Below are 15,307 nucleotides of genomic sequence, written 5' to 3' on the forward strand. Positions count from 1 at the left end.
TCCTCTGTAAAGCATAGCTTGAAACCATAGTTAAATAAAATGATACACAAAATTAAAAAAAAGTCTGGATAGTGCGATGACGTAATTCTCCCAGAAAAAGAAATGCGCGCCCATGTATTTAATATGCTGCACATGAATGAGCACAGAGCTCCAGCAGGCTATTTTCTTTGAACCATTGAGGGCTATACTGTGCTGTCTCCATTATGCATTGTCAGCAGTCCACAACTGTAAAACCATAGCTTCACATTAGAAATTAAGCATCTATACTGAACCATAAACATAATATTACAGAGGCTTAATTTGAATACCACGTAAAGAATCTTTTTTTTCTACATCTGTTTTCTCCTGTTCACAAAATTGAGTCTTTTTGTGTTTCAATTATTAAATAGACTAAATGTAAGCAGGGGGTAAAATAAGTATTGAAAATGCCACCATTTTCTGTGCAACTGACAGGACATTTTCAACAGATGTCAGTAAGAAAAAAATATGCAATCCACAGACAAAGAAATCAAACAATAGATCTACACAGTTATGTGTAATATTGTGAAATGGCACAGGAAAAAAGTAATGAACACCTAACGAAAGGGAGGTGCAGGCATGGAAAGTCAAGATACCAGCTAAAATCTCTCAGTATTTAGAAAGCAATCCTGCCTTCTAGTCAGTGCAAACCAATATCAGCTGGTTCAGCCACAAATGATGGCCAATAAAAAGATGTCTCTGGAATCATACAAGACAAATCTCATGATGGGTAAAAGTAAAGAGCTTTCTCAAGACCTTTGAAAACTTGTTGTTGCAATTAATGATGACATTGGTTACAGAAGGATTTCTAAACATCTAAATGTTAGATTCAGTACTGTTGGGGCCGTGATCCGAAACTGGAAAGAACATAATTTCACCATAATCCGACCCTGAACAGGTTGTCCACGCAAAATTCCTGACAGAGGAGTGGGAAAAAAAATAATCAGAAGAGTTGTCCAAGAGCCAAAGACCACTTGTGGAGTGCCTCAAAAACACCTGGAATTAGCAGGTACAATTGTTTCAAAGAAAACGCTCACTATGCAAGACTCCATTGCCAAAGAAAAAGCATGTAGCTTGTTCTGTCATGATCTGGCCTGTTTGCTCTCCCTTAATTAGTAATTCCTTTCACCTGTTATTTTCCCTCCCTGCCTCAATTACAATGTATTCCCCTCACCTGTTTCCTCTTGGTTATATTCAGTTCAGCCTGAGCATTCAGTGCCAGATCATTACTTGTCTTTCTGTTAGCCTGTCTGTTATTTTTATTTCATGGTTCATGTCCTGGATTCTGGCGGCTAGTGGAAAGAGGGTTCTTGTGTCTGTCTCGTCTCCTGATTGTCCACTGTTCCTCCCCCGCGGAGTCCTCTGTTTTTTTTTGGCTCATTATGTGGGGAGGTTCAGTTTTTATCTCAGTAAGCCTGGCTCCAGGCAGGAGACCAGTTTAAAGTCCTCCAAGTTCTGGTTCCACGTCCTGTCTCGGCTACCCTCTTCCACTGAGCCTGCTCATCTGCACCTAATCCTGTCTGCTCCTGTGCGTGACCACCAGGTCACGCTTTAGGACCCTGTCAGACTCTGAACCCTCCTGGGAACCTGTGGATGCCTGGAAGTCTGGATCCTGCCACCTGTTTCTGTTCCTGCCCGATCTGGATCCTGTCCCTGTCTGTTCCTGTCTGTTCTGGATCGCTGACCAGGATCGGCTTCCAGCATATCCTCTGAGACTGCAGCACTTTGGGACATTCTAGGACTGGACTGTTAAACCAGGTAAGTGGCCAACTCAGATAATCATCTGTCAGATGATCGTGGTCACTTACCTGTGTTTCTCCTGCAGAGTTCTGTGATTGGGCAGTGCCCCGCTCCCCATCCTGCAGTGTCCGCGAGCCACAGCTCCACTTTAGTTTTTTGTTTTATTATTTAATAAACGTTTTGAACTTTCCTACTGACTGTCTCTACTTGAATACTGGGTCCCTCTGTCCGCGCTTCATGACATGTTCAGTTTGCTGCGTAACATTGAGACAAGCCTGTGAATTTCTGGTAGATTTTAGTCGTCAGATGAGACCAAAATTGAACTCTTTGGATGCCATATTACACATGTCTTGATGTCAAATGGCATTGCACAACACGTCAAAAACACCATACCGACAGTGAAGTTTGGAGGTGGGGATATCACGGCATGGGGCTGTTTATCGGCATATGGTACTAGTAAACCTCAGATAATTGAAGGAACGATGAATGGAAAAATGTCCAGAAATTCTAGATAAAAAAAATCTATCTACCAGGATGATGAAGATTAAAGTAGGTGAAAATTTCAACAAGACAAGGACCTCAAACACACAGCCAAGGAAACTTTCAGTTGGTTTCAGAGTAAGAAAATAAAGCTACTAGAACAGCCCAGCCAATCACCTGATTTGAATATAATAGAAAATTTATGGAACTTGACTTAAGATCATAGTTCATAGAAGAGGCCCACCAAACCTTCAAGACTTTAAGTATGTTCGTTTGGAAGAATGGGCCAAAATCACACCTGACCAAAGCATGCAATTGAGGCATCTTGAAACTGTCATTGCCAACAAAGGCTTTTTTACAAAATATTTAAAACATTTCAGTAAGTGTGTTCAATACTTTAATATATAACCTATATTTATCCTAAAACTAATCATTTGGCGGCATCAGTAAATCTTTAAAATTTAACTCCCATATGATCAGTGAATCCATAAATTTGTCTTGCAAAATAATATTTTCTAAGAATACATTAACTTAGCGACAACACAACAGAAGTAAATCATACTTTGAAATCCACAGCCCCAAATCAAAGGTGACACAAATAATTCCAAGGCATGATACAAAAATAGTCTTTCTTGAAATCTGTTTCATTTTCTTATTAGACCTAAAATCTTGGTATTTAGATGCATCAATATATACTCTTATCTATTTAAGGATTAACTTAAGGATTTAAAAAAGATTATTAAAAGAGAGTTCCTAGATACTTCGATCAGCTTAAAAGGTGGAGTTATATTCTAAAAATGTAAAAGCTGCATCTCTCATCTAAAGAAGCATGAGGGAACATGTTTACATCCTTCTAGTTATTTTTTTCTAAACAGTCAACCTTTGATTATTCGAGCCAATAAAATATTGAGATTGCAGGAACTTTATGTCAACATTAGTGAGTCACTAAATTAAACCAGACCTAATCAGATCAGGTTTTACACAAGACCCTTAAAAACAGCAAAAGTGTTTTAGGAAGGAAGCATAGGAAAAGGAAACACCAACAAGAAAGCTACGATAGTGTAAAATAATCATGGTAAAAATATTATAAAAATAGAATGCAATTTAAAGCCAAATATCTCCTATAAAGATGTAAAGATGTATAAAGTATAACTGCATCTTTATTTTTGAGAAGGTGCTTCAAAAGAAGTAGACATATAAAACAGTTTAGCAATCATAGATCAAGAAATTGATTGGTGTGCATTTCAAAGAGTTTTTTTTATTTATTTTTGGAGTACATATAATCTCAAAGGTTTTGACCTGAGAGTGTTTATCATCACTCGCTCCCAGTATATGTCTGTGTGGGATTCTGGTGCAACCAAGTCAGGAGTACATGCATAGGGCACCACAGAGGCAGTGTTATTGCGTGAGATATCTCTGGTGAGAGTGTTTTCCACCAGAGTTGTTTGGGTTGGCACCGACGCAGATGCGTTATGTGTGGACTAATCACTCAGCCTGGCGATCAGGGGGCACATCCTGGCATTGTCCTGCTAAGTTGTGTTTGATGGTGGCAGTCTGCAGGAATCAAGTTGTGGACAGAATGATATTCCCTGACATAACCTGGTGAGGGGGAGTGCCCTTCAAGGAAACCTCTCTGGAGCTGGGCGGGGGTACGACCTCTGTTAAAATGCAGAACCTCTACTGAAGCCACGTATCTTTGCGCGGTCACCATTGTAGTTATTGATCATGACTATGTAAGATCTAAACTTGGGTTTTGTGTTTGTCCTGATATTCAGTTTTTTCTCTGTGGCATCTGGAGCGATGGAGGTAGGACCGACAAGGAGCTGTGTATGAATTTTCTCATTAATTAGAGAATAGCAATTTATGGTGAGAGTCAAACCTTTGTGTTTTTTTTTTTTTAGGTGCAGGTTAAGAGATATCTGCAAGATATTTTTGTTTTTCTGCAGCTAACAGGTCAGTGTTTTCTGTAAACTCTTTCTTTCGATGATAAACCCTGCATCATATCCTTCTCAGTATCTACTTTGCACCTATTTGTGTATTGTGTATCCAGCATGCGTGGCAGGAATGACTGGGAGATGTAGTCTTTTTGCACAACATCATATTCATACCTTTGATGGGGTTATATATGAGTTTCCTGGAGACTGCAGCTATCTTCTGGCAGGGGACTGCAACCATCAGTCTTTCACACTCCTAGGTGAGTCCCATATAGAGGATTAATTCAAAAGACAAATAGCTATGTCTATAAATAAATAAATATGTGTGTTCCAAATGTATAGCCTGCCTTATATATTGGTACCAAAAAGTATTTGATGTAGAATGTATCAAGAAAATGGCATTCTTTTTTTGTTAGCAGGAAATCCTATTGCTGTTTTTATGACTATTTAGCCATATTACTGATGTAAAAAAAATGGCTTTGAATCCACAGGTGACTTTCAAAATGGCAAAAGAACAGGAACCACATTGTTTCTGGGTGATGTCTTCGAGCTGCACCTGTCAATAGATGGGCAACTTTCTGAAGGAGGCAAAAGGTGCGAAAAAATCCAAAAGAAAAAATATGCACAAAAATAATAAAGAAAGGCATTTATAATGAATGAAGTATCATCTATGTTCTTTTTATTCCCTTTTAACAGACTCTCTCTTCCGTATGCGTCTCATTCTGTATTTGCGGGCTCAGAGCTTGGGTTTTTTAAGCTCTGGAGTGAAGAGTTTGGCTTCACTGTCACCATTGATAATGCTGCCAACATTGCCCTGACGCTGAGCAAACGCCATTCTAACCGCACCTGTGGCCTCTGTGGCAACTTCAATGCAGTTCCACATGATGAATACACAGCTCAGGAGGGTAGGTGAATTAGGAGATATACTCAGTAGATCCTACTCTGAGATTCAGTTAATCTTACTTCATTTAAAAGTTTGGTTTTCTGAGAATTATAATTAGGGTTTTTCCTGAGTAAACCAAAAGCAGCAGTATTACCAGAAATAATGACAGGAAATGTCACTCTATTTGAAATATATGATACTTCTCTCTCGCTTTGAAATTGAATTACTGAAATGAGACAAATTTTAAAGCAATTTTCTGTCTAGCTGATAGTTTTAAAGCTGAACAAAGGAGAGTTCATTATAACTGGAATTTAGGAAACGATTTGAGTCACCAGCACTCAGCAACAGGAACAGCAGCCACTGAGTACAGGAAAAGATAACACAGTAAAAGCAAGCAAAGACAATTGTGGTATGGTGAGATTAAGGAGCAAATCTGTCATCTCTTATGTCCGTTCGTCTACATGTTTCTGTGCTTTCAGGCTTTCTAACAGAGGATAGTTATGATTTTGCAAACTCCTGGGCAATGAAGGGAGCTGACCAAGCCTGTCGACGGGTTTCTGATCCCACCCAATCCTGTAACAGCACAAAAGGGACAGCAGCGGTAACAGACAATCACACTCACATCAACATTTTTAAGAATGTCATCAAGTTGATCTGATTATAAATATTAATTTATATGAACCCTAATAGAAAGGGTTCATGTGAGATCTGACAACATCTGAACTTCACCAATTGTCTCTTTCAATTTGCTAAATAAATTACTCTATTGCAAAATTTTCCATGTGTGTATCACAAGTAACTTTAATGTTAAACTATAGTACAATGACACACTAACTAATTGTTAGGAATTTTAATGAGTAGGAAATCTCAATTGTTTCAATCAAAAAGTACAACATCTTGAAAATTCAAGAGTATGCACCACTTCCTGTTATATCTGTTCTTTCAGCTTTTTATTTTACAGTGGGTTTTTTTGAATATAGTTATTATCTGTCAAATTAAAAATTAGAATTATGGCACTTTATTTCCCTTTTTTTATATGCTGACACAAAGTTGTGTGTTAATGTAAAGCAAAAGGAAAATGGTTACGATTCTCTATTTTTCCAGTGAAGAAAAATGTGGGGAGCATTTGTTAAAACCCAGAGGTTTCAAAAGCATTTATTTATATTACTCACGTAGAAGTATAAACCTACTGTTTAAAAAAACTTTTAAAGAAATAAGAATATCAATCTTTTTACTCAAGTAAAAACAAACTGGTGCAAGTACCAGTTTTAAAACTACTTAAAGTATAAAAGTAAAAGTAATACAGGAAAAACAATGTTGAGAAAAGACGCTTTAAACCTTACATTGCACTAACCTATTAAAGGAAACTTTTTTCTACAATTTGGATGATAACTTCCATATACTTAATTTTATTTGTTTTACTAATTGCAATAATGTGAAATTTTACTTTGCATCATCTTGAACAGCTATTTATTTTTCTATGAGGGGAAGAACAAGTTGACGTCCAATCATAAAAAAAATAATTGTCAAGAGGAAACAAATTATTTTGATGGTTTTTATTATTTTTTATTTATTAACAGGCCATAACAAAAAATGGCTTAAATGTAACAAAAAAAAAAAAAAAAAAATTAATGTAAGGAGTGGAATGCAGATATTATTGCAAGAAAGTTTAAGGAGTAGTGTCTAAAAAATTATTACTCCAGTAAAGCATAGATAGCCAAAATATCTTCTTAAGTAAAGTAAGGAAGTATTTTTACTTTGTTACTTGACACCTCTGTTAAAAACTCATGTGTAAGTTCTTTCCATTGAAACATTCAGAAAACTCGTTTACATCAAAGCATGGTAGTGGCAGCCTTATCCTGTCGGGATATATTTCTTCAGCAGAGCAGGGAAGCTGGTCAGGAGCAAAGGGAAGAAAGGAACGATCATGGAAGAAAGCTCCTTGAAAAGTTTATAATAGTCATAGTTTCTCCTAATCATTCAGTCAGCATTGTTTAGATCAAAACATATTCATACTTTAAAATGACCCTTGTCTAAATCCATTTAGGACTGTATAGCAGGACCTGAAATTATTATTTACATACCTTCACCATTCAGTCTGTCTGACTGAATTATTTTTGCAAAGTTAAAGAAAATATCAAAATGTAGTCTCTTGATTAAAATCTGTAGGAGACAAAAGCCAAAGGAATTACAAAAAATAAAAATAAAAAAAAATAAAAAAATTGCTCTGAGATTTGGCTTCAAATTGTAATAGATAAGTTGTATGAGTGAAAATGCACACCACACATTTTGTGTTTCAAACTATGTGATAATCTACCTTCCCTTGAAAATTCTATAATACCTTGGGTTGTTCTGAATCCAAATAAGACACTAGAAGTTTGAAATAACTGTGACAAAATTTTTGGATAATAAGATTTATGTCAATAATTTTAAACAAGTCGAGATAAGAATAAATTCACCTAGAAAAGCTTTCTCCAGTTATTATTTCAACTAATTATGTTCCCATTGCTTTCAAATCGTATATTTTAAAAGTTGGAAAATATGGAAATAGAAATTTTACTGTTTCTCTCAAATTGCCGTTTATAAAATAAACAGGTGTAACATCAATACCCCTAATTATTTACCAACCCTAGCTTGTGAAAAACAAAAAATATATAAAAAATAAATAAATAAATACTGATTAAATTGATTATTTTAGTATCTATAAGGGTTATTGTGTGATACTTGTTTCAACCTTTGACAAAATAATTTTTTTCTCAATTTAAAGTTGTTAAAAACTAGAAAGTTAATGTTTCAGACCTTTTTAAAATGTATGCTTTGATTAACATTTTTTTTATATTTTTCATTTTCAATCTAAACAACATCTTTTTTTTAAATATTTGGATAAAATAAAGTGTTGCGTTTTTATAAATGACCAACTGAATGTTCATGTCTGATTCTGCAGATTTTGTCCACTTGCAGTGTACTGCAGAGCTCTAGCGTGTTCCTCCATTGCTCCCACCTGGTGTCTCCCGATGCTTTCCTGTCGCTGTGTCAGGCGGAGGCCTGCCACTGTGAACAGAAAAATGCAGAAGACTGCTCCTGTCCTTTTCTGCTGGAGTATGCTCGCACATGCCATGCTCACGGGATTCTTCTGCATGGCTGGATGGAGGAGGCCCAGTGTTGTAAGTTTGTTCAATCTGAAAAGGCATTAAAAAAGGTTGTGAGGTAAAATGTTCAATGTGTCTTGCAGTTCCCAAGTGCCCGATAGGCATGCAGTACAGTGAATGCACCAAGTCCTGCTCCACCACCTGCCATAGTCTCAACATACAGGAGGTCTGTAAGGAGGAATGTGTGGATGGCTGTACATGCCCTAGTAAGCTCTCACACACTAAATATAACTCTGCCTTGTGTTGTAGTGTTGCCAGCATTAACATGACATGTGCATGTGTTTCAGCTGGAAAGGTTTTGGATGGAAATCGCTGTGTGGAGGTATCTCAGTGTTCCTGCGCACACATGGGACGACATTTCCCTCCAGGATCTACCATCTCTCAAGACTGTAACACATGGTAAATCATAGAATAAGCCAATTCATAAACAGTAATCCCATTGAGCTGCCTCACCAATATTTTATCTGCTATTCAAGTGTTTGCCGCCATGGGTCCTGGGAATGTACCAACGAAGAATGCCCTGGTGAGCACCACATTCATGCATTTTGTTAATGCCCTGTCCAGCTGATTGCAGGTGTTACATCCTCTTTGGTTTTGTGTAGGTGAATGCCTAGTTGTTGGACAGTCTCACTTCAAGACTTTTGACAACAAATATTTCACCTTTACTGGCCACTGTCAGTATCTCCTGGCAAAGGACTGTACAAATAATGAGTTTTCAGTCATAATTGAGAATGTGCAGGTAAATCATGTTTTTACGCCTATTTCATGATATTTTTGCCCCCCTGTAACATTTTCTTGATTAAAAAATGGATTGAATGGTTAAGAAGCCTTTTTTGGTTGTTTCTTGTCCTAGTGTGCAGATGATCAGGATGCTGTGTGCACACGCTCAGTGACACTCAGTCTGCCCTCTCTGGAGGACATGACAGTAAAACTCAAGCATGGAGGAATCGTCTATGTCAACAGTATGGACATCCAAACCCCAATGAATCATGGTGTGTATTTTTGGCATATGGAAGTGGAGCCAAATTTCACTCTCAGTCAAATTAAACTGTACAATTTTTTTTTTTCAACACTCCAGAGTTTCATATTATTAAACAAATATCAGACAGTACCACCTGAATAAATATTGTTTTTACATTGCTGTTTTTTTTTTCAAAAGAAAAACACTCTCAATCTAAACTGGCACCATAAAAGAAAGTCTATACCTACTGAACTAGATAACATGCTGTGGTGGAAACACTGCCATCAAACTCTTCTAAAACAGAATGTATCTTTTATATCATTAAGGAGGAATTGTGACCTCTGTCTGTTTTTAATGTTAAGATGTATTTTCGTAAATGTGTTCTTCTTTATTCGAACACTTTTGAAGATATTTCCCTAATACTTTGTCAGTCAGGGTCTGGTTAAATGACTGTCTGATTCTACAGGTTAGGACATATTCCAATTCCTATTGGGATTTTAAAATTGAATCCATTCTTTTGGATAAATGTGGTTCAATTCACACTTACACACTGTGCAAATTCCAAACAAGATGTATACTCAAGGTACTTTACAGACACAATTCAGTTGAATCATAAAGTCTGACTGGTTAAATATTTTCCAATAAACAAACCCAGCTGAGTCATCGAGTCATTGACTTTGCAGGACATTCTCCTTCTGGATGAGTATGTGGCAACAGTAGAAACTCTCTTGCATTGTCATCGACTCCAAAGCAATCCGTCATACCGAGCATGCATGCAGTGACAGGAAGAAACCTCCAGCAGAACCAGGCTAAGTGTGAGCAGCCTTCTGCTGAGGCCAACTGTGGGTTCAAAGAGACATAAAGAGACATAAAAAAAGGCATAGAATGAAAATGTTCTTATGCAGGCTCATATATATATATATATAAATATATATATATATATATATATATATATATATATATATATATATATATATATATATATATATATATATATATATATATATATATATATATATATATATATATATTTATATATATATATATATGAGCCTGCATAAGAACATTTTCATACATACATATACATACATATATATATATATATATATATATATATATATATATATATATATATATATATATATATATATATATATATATATATATATATATATATATATATATATATACACTATATTGCCAAAAGTATTTGCTCACCTGCCTTGACTCACATATGAGCTTAAGTGACATCCCGTTCCTAATCCATAGGGTTCAATATGACGTCGGTCCACCCTTTGCAGCTAGAACAGCTTCAACTCTTCTGGGAAGGCTGTCCACAAGGTTTAGGAGTGTGTTTATGGGAATTTTTGACCATTCTTCCAGAAGCGCATTTGTGAGGTCGCACACTGATGTTGGACGAGAAGGCCTGGCTCTCAGTCTCCGCTCTAATTCATCCCAAAGGTGTTCTATCGGGTTGAGGTCAGGACTCTGTGCAGGCCAGTCAAGTTCATCCACACCAGACTCTGTCATCCATGTCTTTATGGACCTTGCTTTGTGCACTGGTGCACAGTCATGTTGGAAGAGGAAGGGGCCAGCTCCAAACTGTTCCCACAAAGTTGGGAGCATGGAATTGTCCAAAATGTCTTGGTATGCTGAAGCATTCAGAGTTCCTTTCACTGGAACTAAGGGGCCAAGCCCAGCTCCTGAAAAACAACCCCACACCATAATCCCCCCTCCACCAAACTTTACACTTGGCACAATGCAGTCAGACAAGTACCGTTCTCCTGGCAACCGCCAAACCCAGACCCGTCCATCAGATTGCCAGATGGAGAAGCGCGATTCGTCACTCCAGAGAACGCGTCTCCACTGCTCTAGAGTCCAGTGGCGGCGTGCTTTACACCACCGCATCCGACGCTTTGCATTGCACTTGGTGATGTATGGCTTGGATGCAGCTGCTCGACCATGGAAACCCATTCCATGAAGCTCTCTGCGCACTGTTCTTGAGCTAATCTGAAGGCCACATGAAGTTTGGAGGTCTGTAGTGATTGACTCTGCAGAAAGTTGGCGACCTCTTCGCACTATGCGCGTCAGCATCCGCTGACCCCGCTCCGTCAGTTTACGTGGCCTACCACTTCGTGGCTGAGTTGCTGTCGTTCCCAAACACTTCCATTTTCTTATAATACAGCTGACAGTTGACTGTGGAATATTTAGGAGCGAGGAAATTTCACGACTGGATTTGTTGCACAGGTGGCATCCTATCACAGTTCCACGCTGGAATTCACTGAGCTCCTGAGAGCGACCCATTCTTTCACAAATGTTTGTAAAAACAGTCTGCATGCCTAGGTGCTTGAATTTATACACCTGTGGCCATGGAAGTGATTGGAACACCTGATTCCAATAATTTGGATGGGTGAGCAAATACTTTTGGCAATATAGTGTATATATATATATATATATATATATATATATATATATATATATATATATATATATATATATATATATATATATATATATATATACTGTATGTAAAAGCTTTTTTGACAGTTGTAGGTTGTTTCATGTTATATTTATAACTTATTAGCCAAGAACAATGGTCCAGATATGCAGGGATTTTCTCACTGTGGAACCGTTAATTGAAATATCTTTCAATTCAAAAGATGTCTACATTATTTCTTAATGAATCCCTTTCAGGCCACCTGCATATTACGAGATCAGTTCAGTCTTCTGTTCGAGTGAAGTTCAGTGATGACCTCCGTCTGGACTGGGACGGTCGGGGTCGTGTTCTTCTGAAGGTTTGAATACGAATGTTTTTGGTGCTAATACTGATGCAGAGTACTAAGCAACCGGTGGAACTAAACGTTGAATGCCTTTTCCAGCTAGGACCACGATGGGCTGGACAGACCTGTGGTCTCTGCGGGAACTACAATGGGAACCATGGTGATGATTTCTTGTCTGGTTCTGGGCTGGTTGAAGCAAGTCCTCAGGCTTTTGGGCAGGCATGGAGGATCAATGGAGACTGTGAATCTACTCACAAGTCTGACCCTGATCCATGTGCAACAAACCCAAAAAGAGGTATCGTCTGGACACCCATTGAATTGCAATCTGTTAAAAACAATAAATATCAACATTATCTTTATCTGGCTCTTTCAGTGCATTTTGCAGAAGAGGCATGTGCAGTGATCATGTCAGACATGTTCAGCTCATGCCATTTTTTGGTGAATCCTGCTCCATTCCAGAGGTTTTGCCGGTATGATGTATGCGCCTGTGAAGACAGTGAGCAGTGCCTCTGCTCTGCTCTGGCTGCTTATGCAGCTACCTGCTCTGCAAGAGGAGTTCTGCTCAACTGGAGATCCCCTTCACTCTGTGGTACCTTTCATTTTGAACTCAGTTACATCTTTATATTGAAACATGACCAAGATACACATTTAATTTAATGTTTACAATGAACAGTCATTGTGGGCTGTGCCTACATTTTTAAACCCAAAGTTTAACTTTGCAATTTTTTTGTCATGAAAATTTAAACGATGCTTTTCATAAGTCAGTTACTGTTCTTGAATTATTAAAAGCCAAACACCCCGCAAAATATTGTAGTGTATTTGACCACTTATTTTATTTGCATAAATGTAATTTTCTATGAGCAAATACTACTGCTAAGATGCATCTTATCACTGATGTACAATCCTTTACTTTGCTGTAACCAAAAGCTGTGTGTTTTATCTAAGGCTAAAACAGTTTTCAGATCTATGACAAAGAGACAAACAAAATTAACTGATTCTGTACATTAAAAAAGAAAAAAAAAGCATATACAGTACATTCAAAATTGCTCAGATTAGCTGAACTTCTGTTCAGATCTTAACATACAAGAAAATACATATTTTAACAAAGACCATCTGTCTGTATTTGCATGCTGTATAGCCCTGGACAATTGTTACATCAACCAACAAAAAACAAAAAAAAAACAAGTATGGTATTTTCACTGTTGAAGCTGCTGTGTGTAAAAAAATATAAATATAAATTAAGTTAAAATATAAATGAAATTAAAATATATGTAAAATTCTAATCTGATATGATGTTCTCAGGGATGAAGTGCCCTGTAGGCCAGGTGTATGAAGCCTGTGGGAGTGCATGTGAGCGAACATGCCGCTCCCTCTCTGGTGCTGAGCCTGGCTGTGAGGGGGAGAGGGTGTGTGAGGAGGGCTGTTTCTGTACGGCTGGAAAATACTTGAGCACCTCTGGAGAGTGTGTGACTGCTGACATGTGCCCCTGCTTGCACGATGGACAGCTATACCAGCCTAGTGATGTCTATGCAGATCACAACAGCATTTGGTATGTGACTCCAACCTCAAATGCAGACAATTGATAGGATCCAAGGCTTAATTGCATTATTGTCATGGGCCTTTATTTTTTGTCCTTTTAGCTACTGTAAGAATGGAGCTATGCGTTGCAGCTCCACAGAGATGACATCATTTCTTTCTGACCTCTTCTATGATGATGACGTGGTGCCATCCAGAGGTATAATCCTCAAGTCTTTCTGTTTATTTTTCCTTCTTTAGACTCACAATTTTTTTCCCTTCTCAAGTTTATACAACTGTGCAAGATCCCTTAATTATCCAGTCAAATCTACAAAATCTTCTTTGCAGTGCGGCGGTCAGCCCAGTGCTATCCTCCACTTGTTGATGCGAAGTGTAATTCAGGTGAAAGGGGGCTAGAGTGTGCCAGAACTTGCCAGAATCTGGACCTGCCATGTGTCAGTCTTTCCTGCATCCCTGGCTGCCTATGTCCACAAGGCACAGTAAGTGGTGTCTTTGCTTTATTGTTGTTAAACACCCAAAAGAAATGAAGCATTGAGATCGATTGGTGAATTGATTTCAGGTACGCCACCGCAGAGATTGCATCCCACCAGAGCAGTGTCCCTGTTACCATAACAACAGACCGTACGCACCAGGACGGAGCATCACCGTTGACTGCAACACATGGTGAATAGTATATATAATGTATAGTTTACATATAAGGTACATAGAAAAGCCTAAATCCTAAGTCTAAGCCTAAGTCCCCGTAAACCCCCGTAAACTCCCGCAGATCTGCCTGATTTTCGTCAGTTTCCGACAATTTGCAACCCGTGCTTGTCCGCGTTTGTCGTGCCACAAATTGTCGGAAACGGACCATGACGTATGTGGAGAGCGATCAGCTGTACTAATGGCCCTAATTAGCATATGAATGCAGCAAACCCGCGCGGCTGGCCAGGTCTGGCTTGAATAACCTTCTCAGTATTGGCTGAAACCACTATTCTCAAACAAATGAAATCGCTCGTGATTGGCAGCAAAACCACACGTGGCCACGCCAGGCTTTAATTTTCTTACTGAGTATTGGACGGAACCACTTCTTTTTAAACAAGTAAAGTCGCTCGTGATTGGTTGGCATATATATATATTTACATATAAATTTACATATATATATATTTATTCATATATATATATATATATATATATATATATATATATATATATATATATATATATATATATATATATATATATATATATATATATTTTTTTTTATTTTTTTTTATTCATTCATATATTTATTCATTCATATGGTGTGTATTTATGTTATCCTACACTACTACACAATTATTATGCTACCATCAAGGACATGAATGAATTTATACAGGAAATGAACATTTGCCAGGAAGCTGTTTATGCAAAGAAAGAGCTTTATTGAAACACACACACACAACTATATACAACGCGTATCCAAACACATGCATTTCTAAAAATTAAAGTTATTCATACTTTATGAGTTTAAATAACATAAATGAGAAGATAGTAAAATAAACCGTACATGCTTTCTGACCATTTTCTACACAAAAAATGCAATATATATGTATTCCACTCCCTCAACACTACAATTGAGTTTGCTGCAGTTAGAGCTACAAGTCTTTGAAGGTATGCTTATAATTTTTCTGCATATAGAGATTTGAAACTTTTTGTTGTCTGCATAATATATTAAGTTCTACAGGTTTGGATAGGTAGCAAAAGCACTTTACCTTGGACTTTTACCAGACAATTTCAAAATATTAAGATTGAAGGTGGCGGTAATGCACCTATAAATTGTTTGCCAAATGGTAATGGTGATTTTC

At 37.5% G+C, this 15,307-nt stretch overlaps 1 protein-coding gene and 1 long non-coding RNA gene across 2 annotated transcripts in view; one reads left to right on the plus strand and one right to left on the minus strand.

The window, feature by feature from the left end:
- The first annotated feature begins 3,891 nt into the window (after window positions 1–3,891).
- vwf (von Willebrand factor) overlaps window positions 3,892–15,307 on the plus strand; it is a 30,825-nt gene continuing 19,409 nt past the window's right edge. The window contains exons 1-19 of the mRNA XM_038268923.1: window positions 3,892–4,044; window positions 4,140–4,191; window positions 4,289–4,432; window positions 4,664–4,766; window positions 4,869–5,077; window positions 5,535–5,656; window positions 8,000–8,219; window positions 8,288–8,410; window positions 8,492–8,603; window positions 8,681–8,727; window positions 8,807–8,943; window positions 9,058–9,196; window positions 11,860–11,960; window positions 12,045–12,240; window positions 12,319–12,534; window positions 13,248–13,494; window positions 13,586–13,680; window positions 13,809–13,960; window positions 14,041–14,144. Coding sequence (XP_038124851.1) covers window positions 4,039–4,044; window positions 4,140–4,191; window positions 4,289–4,432; window positions 4,664–4,766; window positions 4,869–5,077; window positions 5,535–5,656; window positions 8,000–8,219; window positions 8,288–8,410; window positions 8,492–8,603; window positions 8,681–8,727; window positions 8,807–8,943; window positions 9,058–9,196; window positions 11,860–11,960; window positions 12,045–12,240; window positions 12,319–12,534; window positions 13,248–13,494; window positions 13,586–13,680; window positions 13,809–13,960; window positions 14,041–14,144 — 2,525 coding nt within the window. The 5' untranslated portion in view covers window positions 3,892–4,038. The remainder of the gene's footprint in view (window positions 4,045–4,139; window positions 4,192–4,288; window positions 4,433–4,663; window positions 4,767–4,868; window positions 5,078–5,534; window positions 5,657–7,999; window positions 8,220–8,287; window positions 8,411–8,491; window positions 8,604–8,680; window positions 8,728–8,806; window positions 8,944–9,057; window positions 9,197–11,859; window positions 11,961–12,044; window positions 12,241–12,318; window positions 12,535–13,247; window positions 13,495–13,585; window positions 13,681–13,808; window positions 13,961–14,040; window positions 14,145–15,307) is intronic.
- On the minus strand, window positions 4,577–8,383 carry LOC119772486. The gene is made up of 3 exons (XR_005279261.1): window positions 8,057–8,383; window positions 6,887–6,949; window positions 4,577–5,628 (listed from the first exon to the last, which is right to left on the minus strand). It is a non-coding gene; the product is annotated as an uncharacterized LOC119772486 (long non-coding RNA).

This window comes from Cyprinodon tularosa, unplaced genomic scaffold (genome assembly GCF_016077235.1).
Source record: "Cyprinodon tularosa strain WSP-4 unplaced genomic scaffold, ASM1607723v1 ctg71, whole genome shotgun sequence".
NCBI classification, from domain to species: Eukaryota; Metazoa; Chordata; class Actinopteri; order Cyprinodontiformes; family Cyprinodontidae; genus Cyprinodon; species Cyprinodon tularosa.